This window comes from Hesperophylax consimilis, chromosome 10 (assembly GCF_061612785.1).
Source record: "Hesperophylax consimilis isolate HC1 chromosome 10, BYU_Hcon_1.0, whole genome shotgun sequence".
Taxonomy (NCBI): Eukaryota; Metazoa; Arthropoda; class Insecta; order Trichoptera; family Limnephilidae; genus Hesperophylax; species Hesperophylax consimilis.
The window spans coordinates 26,102,394-26,115,055 of NC_142845.1; the positions used below are offsets into that span (position 1 = coordinate 26,102,394).

Consider the following 12,662-nt stretch of genomic DNA (forward strand, 5'->3'; position numbering starts at 1 on the left):
CCACAAAATCGGCTGCAATTGTAATTCACTATTTCAAAGATAGTTTTCAAGTTCTGTGAAATATTTTTTCAAGTTCTGTTATTATTTCAGTTCTGTCACGCAACTAGCCTATACTGATAAAATAACAGAACTTGCACAGGATTTACACAGAACCCGAAAATGAACGTTGAAATTTGATGAATTGTTCAAATACCCGTCCTAAGGGTGGGTTGTTTCGGAGAATCTGAACAATTCATCAAATTTCAACGTTCATTTTCAAGTTCTGTGAAAGATTTTTTCAAGTTCTGTTTTTATTTCAGTTTTGTCAAGCAACTAGCCTACACTGATATAATAATAGAACTTGAATAGGACTTTCACAGAACCCGAAAATGAACGTTGAAATTTGATGAATTGTTCAGATTCTCCGAAACAACCCGTCCTTAGTATGTATATGTGCCTCTCATTCCAGACTGAAAAGTGCCTCTCACCGGTGAGATCACTATTCATAAAATGAAAAAGCTCAAAATGGCTTTACCTATGTTTAGTGACCAGGTCTGAATAAGGATGCCCTAGTTCCACTGATTTACCGTTTTATCCGTCAATCTCACAAGAATCCAATTATTTGCATATTGTAAATAAGGGTTATGTTAAAATAAAACAAGACCCTAGTTTTAATGTCACATATATTAGTAAGAACCTTTACACAAAAGCACTAAGACATCAAATAAATCTTATTGTCTAAATAATCTTTATCAATACACGAAAGTGTCTATAAAATGATTTTTGTTATAATATAAATGTCACTTTGATTTTAAACATAATCAAAATTTGATGGGACCTATTATTTGACTAATTCCCAACATATACTCGTTCAAAAAATAAATTACATCGCATAATTCTAGCACACATAATAATATTACCTAACCATTTCCGATCTTTGTCTCACTACTGATTTACAGGCCGGTAAGCTAATCGGTGGACCTAATCACTCGTCCATCTCAGCTCCACTAATCGGGGGAACTGTCTTTCCCGGGATTATGTTCCAAGGCTGGTCAGATCCTCAAATTAAATTATTTAGTTCGATATTCCTTTAAATACAACCGAGATATAACTAAACATGTGATTCATTTCAGTATATTCGTAAAATATGAAGGGTACAGAGGAAAAACTTATTTTATCATTTGATTAAAATGAATTTGAGTTAAACTGCCTTACTATAAGTACCTTCTCTCAAAAGATATCTCTACATAAATGAAAACCCGCTGGTAAGGTGCCGAGATAAGTAAAGCCGTTTTAAACTTGAAAAGTTTTTTTTTCGGTCACTGGTCACGGTTATTATTATTTTGTTGTTATTTTATTGGTCAACAATATAATCTTCCCAACACTGTCAAATATGAATTTATATAGACTGTTTATAATGCAATAAAATAAAATAAAATTCCACATACAAGGTTTTCTCAATTTTTTTCCCGGTCCTGTGAAAAACCTTATAAGAGAGTTTCACTATACAGACAGGTGTTATATATACATATATCATATAGATTTTAAAAACTTCAAGGTAATTATTACATTGCAGCGAAAACATGTAGTGTTACCAAGGAAAAACCATTATTGTTCCTTAGTTTCAGTGGAAAAAACATGATTTTTCCTTAGTTACAGTGAAAAAATGCATGTGGTATTAAAATGGTTAGGGGAAATTTTGAAATTAGATTTTTACATGACAATTCGTGTTTTTCCCCTGTACCCTTCCTCTGTACTTTAAATTCAAGAAAAATATATTAAAACCTAATTTATTTCAATATTAAAATAAAATTCTTACAAAATAAAATCGTAAAATACAAAGGAAAATCGACGATTTTGAAGAAGCCCACATCACACTACGTCTATATTACCATGAATGCCTTGTTATATTACGGCTGTTTCTTTATAAAATCGTGCTTACTTTCTAACCCTTGTCTTTAATATATTTAACTATGAACAAAATGTACAATTATTATTATTATTATTTTGAATCCGTGGTTATATTTATTGTGACCATATTCTATACAAATAAGAAGTGAGACCTCGCATCACTTATAAAGATAGAAGAAACTTGCAGGTATCACCAAATAAAATATTAATACTATGTATCTTACGGTGAACACAATAAAAAAACACATATATATATCATTCATGGAACTGAAATATCCAATGCAAATTAAGTAAATACTCTAATGGTAGCTTTTGTAATTTAACTAATTGAACCAGATGAAAAGAATCCTTACTTTTTAAATAAAGAACACTTGGGTTTTCATCACCTGACATCCATAAAAGTAGTCCTGTTGGATTCCAACCACCACGGGGGTATAACTCTGAACGTCTATGGAATAAACTTTCAGAGTTTTCATTGGTGTATATATTATAATAAGTAGGCTCCAAATGAGAATTTTACTGTCTATATGTTGGCATATCTATGGTTTTTTAGGACCAATTTGTTTCAAACAAAAAGCTCGAAGATATCGATCTAGTGAGTGGTTTATTTATGTCAACCACTTTGAATTGAATTATGCTAACTCAACTCAAGTTAGTCAAATATTTAGGAGACAATATTCATTTTGACTTGACTTACTACATCTAATAATCAAATTGATAACGTGTCTATAACAGCACTATCAATGTAATTATTAAATTTAGACTTAGGGTAGATAACAGATTATATGACTTATATCTCGAATTAGCGTAATTCAATTTAAAGCAGTCGATTTATAAAAATAACTCACAATGGTCAGCCGACAGTAAAATATAAGCAGTATAATGCAGTCGGTAACAAAACAAAACGGCATTTTAGATTTGATTATGAACTTTGTGCGGTTGGCAAGTTTATAAAATTACATAATGAATTCCATTTTCTGTTTAGGAAATAATAATTTAAGTTTGTAAGATAACTTTAATAAATAAGAAGATTCAAAGTAATTACAACCACAAAATATGACAAACCACATGAAAAAGATAGAATGAATGATCATAAATATAAAATACGACAAACTGTTGTGAGATTGAATTATTAGAAGGGTATACATTTGGTAATAATACATATCAATTAAAAAATTGAATTTGACTACAAAAACAATAATTGATAGCGAAATAGGGTATTTCCACTGTATTTTTTATTAAAAGTAAAAAATTACGATGGTGAAGGTATATGTTGACGAATAAACTTCTTATGATTTGAAATGTGCCATTATCAATTTGCCGCCAAAACGACATGTTCGTTTTTATTCATGAATTAGGTGGCGTTGACGTCACGCCGGGCGATGTTGGTGACAGCCGTCTTACCAGCCAGTGGCATTTTTATGTCATAATGACGTTGTAGCCAATTAGAACTGTTTCAGAATGTGCGATTCTAGATTAATAATTACATATTTTTAGTATGATAATCGTAATCAGAACTTAACTATAAACTTTAAATCTTCCACACATTTTTAACAATATTCAAAATTAGTGAAAATACCCCATTATCGAAAAATCAATTTCTATTCCGTCTTTGTAGGCTACTGGTTTTGTGCAGAAACAAAAACAATGCAATCTAAACACAATTAATATTACAAATTTAAAGTAACCCAATTAATATAGTATTATGTATTCTATGATTAGTGATTCCAAATATTACAAAAGTGGTACAAAATGTGAAATAAGCATGTGGGCTACCAAAAATAACCATCTTCCATACAGATTTAGATTTTTTTTAAATACATATAGAGATATCATTGATGGTTTGCCACTGTTTCTTCAATAAACTCTGATGTCCAATATAATTTTAGATTTGAAATAACCCTAGTGGGCCAAATAATAATCCATTGTATTCTTTGCCAAAGAATAAATAGTTTATCTCCAACAGCAGCAGATAAAATCAAATTCAAAATCAATTCGCCAGATCGGAAAACAAATGAAGGCTCAATAGCTTAGATAATTTTTTCTAAAAGAAGCGGGAGTGTACAATTATTAATATTGAACATACATACTTTCCTTAAAATATTATTGCATTATGTATGATGGAGATCACAGCGGATTATGCGTGAAATATACATGTGGATCAATACAGAGTTCACATTTCTACTAGAATCGTTTGTTGTAACTCTGAATAATTACGGTACCTTTAGTTGTATCCCAAAACAATAATTAGAGTATCATTTTGTCTGCATCTCCCAAACAATTATTTCTGCATCTACCAAACAATTATTAAAATACCATTTTTTCTGCACCTCCCAAACAATTATAATACCATTTTTGTACAATATTACCAAATTTGCTTTATGTTCTTATTCTGAATAGATAATTCTCTTCTACTTGTGTTGCCAAACTTGGGTGAATTTTCAATTAAATTGTTGAAATACTTTAAATCTACAGGAATAAACTGAGCATATTTAACCCCTCAGGCCTCTGGCATATTCTGTCAGAAGGTGGAAAAAGATGGAATATTTCTAAATGTATCCGAAAACTAAAAAACTGTTTTCGAAAGATAATGAAATAAGCTTTCAAATTGTATTATTAGAAATAAACACATATTGTTCGAAATATTAAAATTTGGAAGGAAAACATTGAAAAATAAATTAAAATGGCTCACTTTACGTTTTTTGTAACTTAAATTACTGATAGTGAAAAAATTTATAAAAACACACACTTTAGTATGACAAATGTATTACAAAACGTTATTGTCACCTCATTTTTTTTTCATCATTTTATACAAAAACAATTAGGACGAGTTGTTTCGGAGAATATGAACAAATCATCAAATTTCAACGTTCATTTTTGGGTTCTGTGAAAGTTCTATTCAAGTTCTGTTATTTTATCATTATAGGCTAGTTGCTTGACAGAACTGAAATAAAAACAGAACTCGAAAAAAATCTTTCACAGAACTTGAAAATGAACGTTGAAATTTGATGAATTGTTCAAATTCTCCGAAACAACTCGTCCTTAATGAAAAATTACAGTCGGAACCTTTGGTTTCATAAAGTGGCACATTTTAATTCTTCTGTGGTTAACTTCTAGATTTGAATATACAGTGTTATAAACAGTTGATACAAAGATTCCTATGAGACTATAAGAGATGTTCTCGAAAGCTAACAAATTAGCTTGAGGGGTTAAAAAAATTAGAGCTAATTAATTTAATTCTGTGACTTCATTGAGGTTTTTCAAAAAAACAAAATTTTGAATTGAAATGGACTTTTGATAGATATTTCAAATTAAAAAATCGAATGTAGGTACCTACTGCACATAATGGAAATATGGTGTTTATGCATATGCATGTATTGAAAAAGAATAATCCTTATTTAGACATTATAAAAAGGCAGGCCTTGAGATTTAATAATTATCAGATAGATTGTTTCCAATTGACAGATCGAGGAATCACTAATAATAATGTTGATTTATCTTATTCTCGGTTCAAATCACTAACTTTGTGAAAACATTTTGAGCAATGAGAAAAATATGTAAAACAAAGAATACATAGACTGTTTGTGTTGTGTGTAATTTCTTAGTTGTTATTGAACACCTTTGGTGTAGTACCATTTTATTTTACTTCCGTATATAAATATGGCATTCCCGAGCACAAGAATGCCGAAATTGGGTAACTTTTCTCGGGAAGGCTCGCAAACAACCTGTTTGACCTGCATTACGATAATATCATTTCAAAGGTTTAATGATCACAAATCTTCATTGTTTATTTCAAATATGTAACCGTTGAGTTTGGGTTTTCAAATTCACAATTATTTTTGCATACATAAAAATGTTCTGTAAAAAACAAAAGCAAATAAAAATAAATACACAAATCTTAAATAATTATTATTCACGATTCTATTCATACTAATGTAAAGTAATGAGCCATAAGTGTTGTTAGTTGGATAACTAGGGGCGGGCTGCTCGAGCTGCCTCCTCGAGGGCGCGCACCTTCAGTTCCCGCTCCCGCTGCTGGTGACGCAGGTAGTCCTCGGGCGGGGGCGGGTGGTGCGGATGGTGCGCCCCATGGTGGCGCTCCAGCAGCAGGTGGCGTTGCAGCTGGTCGTGTGCGGCGGCCTGGTGTGCCAGCTGTTCCGCGTACGGCCGTGCCAGCAGCTCGGGGTGCGCTAGGCGCCGTTCCCAGCTCTCCTGCTGTGCCTGCGCTGCGGCCGCCTGCTGCCCCGGGTGCAAGTGCAGGTGTGTGTGCGAGTGCGCGTGCGTGTGGGCATGCGTGTGCGCGTGGTACTCGGGGCTGATGCCCGCCATCTGCAGGCGTACCATGGGGTCGGTAGCCAGCGCCAGGCGCTCCGCTGCCTCCAGCTGGTGGTGGGGGTGGTGCGGATGGTGTGGGTGCTGGGGGCCCCCTCCCGGCCCCTGCTGCGGAGGAGGGATGCCCAGGCGCTCCAGACGTTCCCGCTCCAGCTGGGACAGGGCGGCCTGCCCGGGACCTGCTCCGTACAGCCCGAACTGGTGCAGCGGAATGCCTCCCTGCGGTGGAGGGACCCCGTACCTGCGGTGCATCTCCAGCCAGTGTGGGTCCATGCGGGCCCCTACATTGGTGTTTTTCATCAATTCCTCTTTGAGCCTGTCGTTAAGTTCTCTCTCTCTTAGTTCTCTGATTTCTCGGTCTCTTTTCTCTCTCTCTAAATGCTCTAGTTCCATCCTCTCGCGTGCCCCTCCAGGGCCATACATGGAGGTCAATTGATACTGTAGCATAGGGTCCATGCAATGCCTGGGAATGTTGCCAGGACTGAAGCCTGCATGCGGTCGTGCATACTCTGATAACTGTCTGAGAGCGGGTGTATCAGGATACCCCTGTCTCGAAAACCCATAAGGAGATGGAACATTTTCTAAGGGGCCTCTTGAAGGAGGTTTGGTGTCAGGTTTTTCAGGTGTAGATATCTTTCTAGCGTGGGCTTGCTGAGCAATCTTTTCTCTTTCTTCTCGATCTCTCTCGGCTTGTTTTCTTAACCTTTCTTCTCTTTTACGAGCTAATTTCGAATCAGGTACAGGTTTAAATATTAAGTCTGTTCGTGTACATGAATTATAATCTCCCCGGTTCCAGTGGCGTAAGAATATAGCGGATTGCGATCTATGGCACTCGGTATCTTCTACTTTAGGTTCAGGAGACGGTCCGTGGGGGATATGTGCGGGGCTGGGTATTTCTTCCTCTTCAGGGGGTTGACTAGGAGTTTCCAGCTTAAGTATTGGACCATCCATGGCGTCTTCCTGCATGGGACGACCCTGGCGATGAAGGGAGTGTCCCATGGGCAGGGAATGTGGGGAGCCCGGCTTGGGATGTTGCTGGAGACCAGCCGCCGCTTGAGCGTGCATCCTTAAGTTTTCCAAGGAGCTAGAGCCCCCGCTTGGGGGCATTCCCAAAGCCATATGATGCCCCAACGTGGGTGGTTGAATCATAAGGTGGTGTGAATTGCCCGGGTTTCCAGGCAATAGCTTAGGATGGTGTCGAACCAACATTTGGTCTGCAGGTGATAATCGTTCATGATGATGAGAATGCAGGTGGGAATGGTGATGGGCATGTTGGTTGGCCAGGTTGATACTGGAAGAAGTGCTGGTTGTTTGGGATAAGCTGGCAGATAAGTGGCCGTGAGGGGAACTGGTATGGATATTTGGCTTCTGCTGAGTAGATTGCTGTATCTTATGCTGTATAGATTGAGAAGAACTACTGGAAGTTGAATGTGATATTGTAAGAGAATGATTGGCCCCAGCTTGATTCGGTAACTTCTCTGAACTAGCATGAACTGAACTATGGTGACTTGTTGAATGGTGTTGAGTCATGGTAGTTTCGTGCATCTGATGTCTTTCTATGGAATTACTGGGATTTCGTAGGTCTTCGGTAGTTTCAGATATTTCCCTTAAGGATCTCGAGGTAACTGACGAACTGGAACTGTGGTGAGAGTGCATCATGGTGGCCGATTCCAAGGCGGATGGTTTGCTGAGTGCCATCGGAGATTCGTGTCTGCCGGGAGTGCTCACTGGGGGATTGTGAGGGTTGTGCATGGGAGGAATGGGGTGGGGCTGAGGCATAGGCCCGTAGGCATACGGATACGGAATGCCATAACCGGCATGGGGGTGTGGGTAGTAAGGGTGCATGGCGTGAGCCGCCGCAGCTGCAGCAAACAGGGAGTGCTGCAGCAGGGGGTGGTGGGGGTGGTGCAGTGGGGAGGAGAAAGAGTGGGGGTGAGGCCCGTGTTGAGAGGAGTGCATCACGGGCCCGGGTATTGTTGTAGGCAAAGACATGGGAGTAGGGTTCATCAAGTTCAAAGCAGAATGTGACACAGGAGGTTGTTGTAAGGGAGAAGGTGAAATCTGACGGGATTGGGATGGACTAGTTAGGTGTCTGGAGAATGGAGGAGTTGTGGATAGTGGATTGGAATTCATATGCAGACCAGGTTGCATTTTGATTGGAGTGGGAGTGTGAGGACTTTTGATGGGAGCGGGTGCAATGGGAGCATCCATGTTACCCTGGTTAGGCATACTTTGGTGGACATAATCAGGTTCCTTCTTGATATTATCTATTCTTGGCCCTAAGAAGGTTCCTCCATTATTGCTATGGGGCCTGCTAGGAGGTCTATTGCTGCCAGACTCATTAGCAGAGGGATTATCTGGGTTTTGAGGATTAAGAGATAATGCATTTGGTCCTCCAGAATACCCCGGCACTTTGACTTCTTTTAAAGACTGCAGAGGATCTGATAAGTTTTGGTTTGTCTCGGGAGATATCTGCGCACCCACAGCGTCCGGAACTTCCAGTTTTATTTTCAAATCTTGCGGAATCATAGTGTCTGCTGAGTTGGCTCGAGCCAAACCTGGGGAAGACCTCAGTGGAGGGATGCTAGAGTGCGATGGCCCCATAGGTTGAGATAGGGAGCCAGGATGTTTATCCATTATATGACCTGGCGGGGGGGGTCCATGGTGTCCGTACATATGACCGGGCATATATCCGTAAGGCGGAGCACCCATGGCCGCCAAAGGGCCTTGCTGCATTAGGCCTGAGAGGGACGATTGCGCCATTGACATGGGTGGCAGATGTTGGGCCAGTCCAGCGCCGGACGGGGAGCCATCCATAGCCAGCGGATGTCTGTGTTGTGATCCTTCGCCTCGAGGGGGAAGCGGTGGGGGTGCTCCTCGTGGACTGCTGCCCACCATTTCAAGTTTTTTAACTTGGCTCATATCTGGAGGCTTTGTATCCATGGAATCCAAATCTTTTACAGTATTAGGATCAGAATCCTGACACAGACTAGGAGAGGAAGGGTCAGGATTACAGCTTCTGATGCCGGGATGGCTGGCTATGGGTCCTTGCACGGGTGGAGGGGTTCTCATCTGCAGGTTGGGACTGGGGACCCTGGCGTTACCCTGCTCAGTCATCCCGCTACTGATGGTAGCAGTGTACACCGTCTCGGAGGGGGTAGGCCCTTTGGCATCAGGAGTGTCATCCCTGGGCTCTAGTTTGATGACTGTGCTCATAGTGTGTGGGATCATCTGCTTGTTCTGGTCGCTATTTAGAAGCATGCCAGAAGGACCATAAGTGTAAGGATTCAGTCCTCCAGAATAATCTTTTCCCGGTTTAAGAATGTTTTCCTTTCCGTAATGCTGACTACTTAAAGTGTTCTCAATCTTAATATTAGCTTTAGGATTAAAGAGCCCCATATCAGGATGGTAACCTGGAGGCATGTCTGGCAAGTTAGGTTTATCATTCATAGATTGGGGATGATATATTTGTGCCAGGGGATCATGGATAAATTCATCTTTAGGAATTGTGCAAATTGATTCATCTATTTCTTCCTTGATTTTAATTTTTTCTAGTGGTTCTGTACTCAATGGGGTTATTTTAGGAATGACCAATTCCACCTTATGGTCAATAGTCAGTTTCTTCGTTTCGGCACTTATTTCTTGTATATCTAATAATTCATCTGACAAAGGATCGGCTTTAACATCTTCCATTGGTGATTTAGCTTCTTTTTCGAAAAAGAAGTCGTGTCTGGAAGCACTATCTACATCTGTGTGGTTCAAGAACTCTAATTTATTATCATCCAATTTAGGAATGCTGGCTACATCCAAACTTTCACTTTTGTCACTACTATCCACTTTCACAAGTTCTACACTCTCGGGAACTGTACTCTTTACTAAACCAAACTCAGGTATGTCCACTTCAATTTCATTGTTTTCGGTATCGTCCACTAGCGAACCACTGTCATTTGTTAAGCTCTCAGTCGGACTTTCCGAACGATCGGTAGTTTTCTTCTTGAAAATTCCTACGTCATTATCAACGAGGACATTCATTTCTGTTTCATCCGGTATACGCTTCTTTACTTTGCTGGCATCTACTTTACCATTAGTTGAACCTTTCTTTTTGTCTTTCTCAGTGGAGGTGGCACTAGATGATTTGTCAGCATTGGCAGGGGTTTTGGGGGTCTTGACTTTGGCTTTAGTAGTATCATCCTGATCACTTCCTTCACGTGTGCGCTTAGAATTGGGAGTCGTCTGTTCCTTAGCTTTATTTCTCGTTCTCATTCTGGCAGGAGATCCATCTGGACTCTCGGGTGGAACGCGAACTTCAGATTTGTTCAAATCACCAGCATCACGGGAATCACTATCTTCCTCAGAGTTGTCATCTTCCGTAACTGAACTGGTCTCTCCAAGTTCTTTCTGCGGGGTGGGGGAGGGCCGCGCATCTTGTGGGGGAGCTTCGGGGGGTTCTCGCGCTCCGCCTCGAGCAGCCCTGGTGTTTCTGATTCTCCGCAGAGAACCACCTCCCTGCCTTCTTCTTCTGTGTGGTCTATTATTACTAGCGCCTGGAGTTTTCTTCCAAAGGTAATAAAACTCAACGAGTTCAGAAGTTTCTTTGTGCGGGAGCAGATCTTTTCTTATTCTAAAAAAGTTCTTTCCAAACTGTCGGATGCCTTTGACAAAGCGTTTGGTTTCCTCTTCTGACCACTTCTTGTCGATGCCCTTGGGTACGGGGCACTTGACAAGCGCCTGCAAGGCCCGGCTGGGGTCGTACCCCGAGTCGTGTAGGATGTCCAGGGCGTTGATGGTGGTGTCATCCCTGCTAGCCGCGACACAGCCGTCGTCCGGGGAGCCACCGTCACACATGCCCGCGAAGGCTGCCATGGAGCGCGCCGCTCGCAGGTACATGACGAGGTCGCGGTCGCTAGCCTGGGCTGGCATCCAGCGTAGCTCCTCGCCACCGGGGCTGGCCTCGTCCACGCCTGGCCCCCTCATGTCTGGAAGGCGGGCATATATATCTTTAGGCGGTTGATTGGGCCCGCTCACGCGGACCTCACCTTGATTTTGGGCCATTGCGGCTTCCGGCACTACATGTGAAGAGAAGAGCCAGCGAAATCGTTCACTTTATCACTTCAAATGTATATAATGTTTGCTCATTGGTAATAAAACTAACGAAAGTCACCGATTTACCAAAATCCCATCATCTTTAATCACTAAGATAAAATGTAAATGCCAAACTACAGATTTACTAATGGCCACCCCTACACCGCGACTTAATGATTCATTCATTGTTTAAAACTATATTAAAACACAACACGGAACTTGGGTCACAATTAAAATAAAGCCGAAACACAAAGTAAATAAAACATCGGATATGTTTTGTGCAATCCAATATAAACTAGACGAAATGGACTCCGACAGCCTTTTGTTTAGCTTGATTGAGTTACAAGATCATAGACAATTTACTATTTTATAAGCATAGACAACTATTGTAAGCATTGTACCAATTCAGAAAAAGATGCCAACGAATTTTGACTGGAAAATGACGTTTTCATTTCGGAAAATATTGGAGGGGGATGATTTCTATCGTTGACTTAAGTAATTAACAGATTTTTCTTCATAAATAAGATTCATATCACAACTAATAAACTATTTTTACCTATCTTTAGCCCTACAGGTAAATAAAAAGCTATTGTTTTTTATTCTGAAATTAAAAACCTCCGATACCTTTTTAATACCTGAGATACCACTCACTAACAAAATTACTGTTTTACTGCAATATTACTTTATTTTTCTCATGTTAATTATTTACTGGAAGGAGGTCAAGTTCAAACAACAATATCAGGACTGAGTCATTTAGATACTCACTTGAACCTAGAGTACATGCAGTTGGCAATAATTACTCAGAATTTGTAACGATTGCACGTAATATAGTTACAAGAAGGCTTTAGTCACATACCTTAATAATATTAATAATAAAGCTAAGCATAATAATATTCTTTTAAGTTGAATATTTATATAACTTTTAAAAAAAAATTATAAGTTTCAACTGCAAAATTTGCACATGATGTCGGTATAAAGTTTTTTTTTCACAATCCTCCTCACTAGGGTTTCCTGTTTTGATGAGGCCTGTAGTTTTTAAACTTTTGCATTTGGTTCCAAGATGTCTTTACATCGTCTTCATAATGTTTGTAAATATTACTTTGTTCTCTCGGCAATGTTTTTACTTTTGTTTTAAATATATTAATTTTCGTTATTTTTTGTTTAATTTGGTAGAGCATCGTATAATTTCGTAGCATGTAATTTAATATTTCTCTGTCCAGAAGCTGTATTCAAACTGGTAGTAACCAGTAACAAATAGAAAACTTTTATTTCTTGGTTGCACTAAACTATTATGTATTTCCAATGTTTTTAAAAACCAGAAAATATAAATATGAAATAAGGTTAAAAAGTATAGAAGG

The 12,662-nt window shown here is 39.3% G+C and overlaps 1 protein-coding gene across 1 annotated transcript; it reads right to left on the reverse strand.

The window, feature by feature from the left end:
* Positions 1–650: 650 nt before the first annotated feature.
* Gug (arginine-glutamic acid dipeptide repeats grunge) lies at positions 651–11,629 on the reverse strand. The gene has a single exon (XM_089636768.1). The coding sequence runs from the start codon at positions 11,272–11,274 to the stop codon at positions 5,863–5,865; it is 5,412 nt and encodes a 1,803-aa protein (XP_089492894.1). The 5' UTR covers positions 11,275–11,629; the 3' UTR covers positions 651–5,862.
* Between the last annotated feature and the right edge of the window lie 1,033 nt (positions 11,630–12,662).

Bases quoted from the DNA above. Each gene is read 5' to 3' on its own strand.
- Gug (XM_089636768.1), bottom strand. From the start codon at position 11,274: ATGGCCCAAAATCAAGGTGAGGTCCGCGTGAGCGGGCCCAATCAACCG.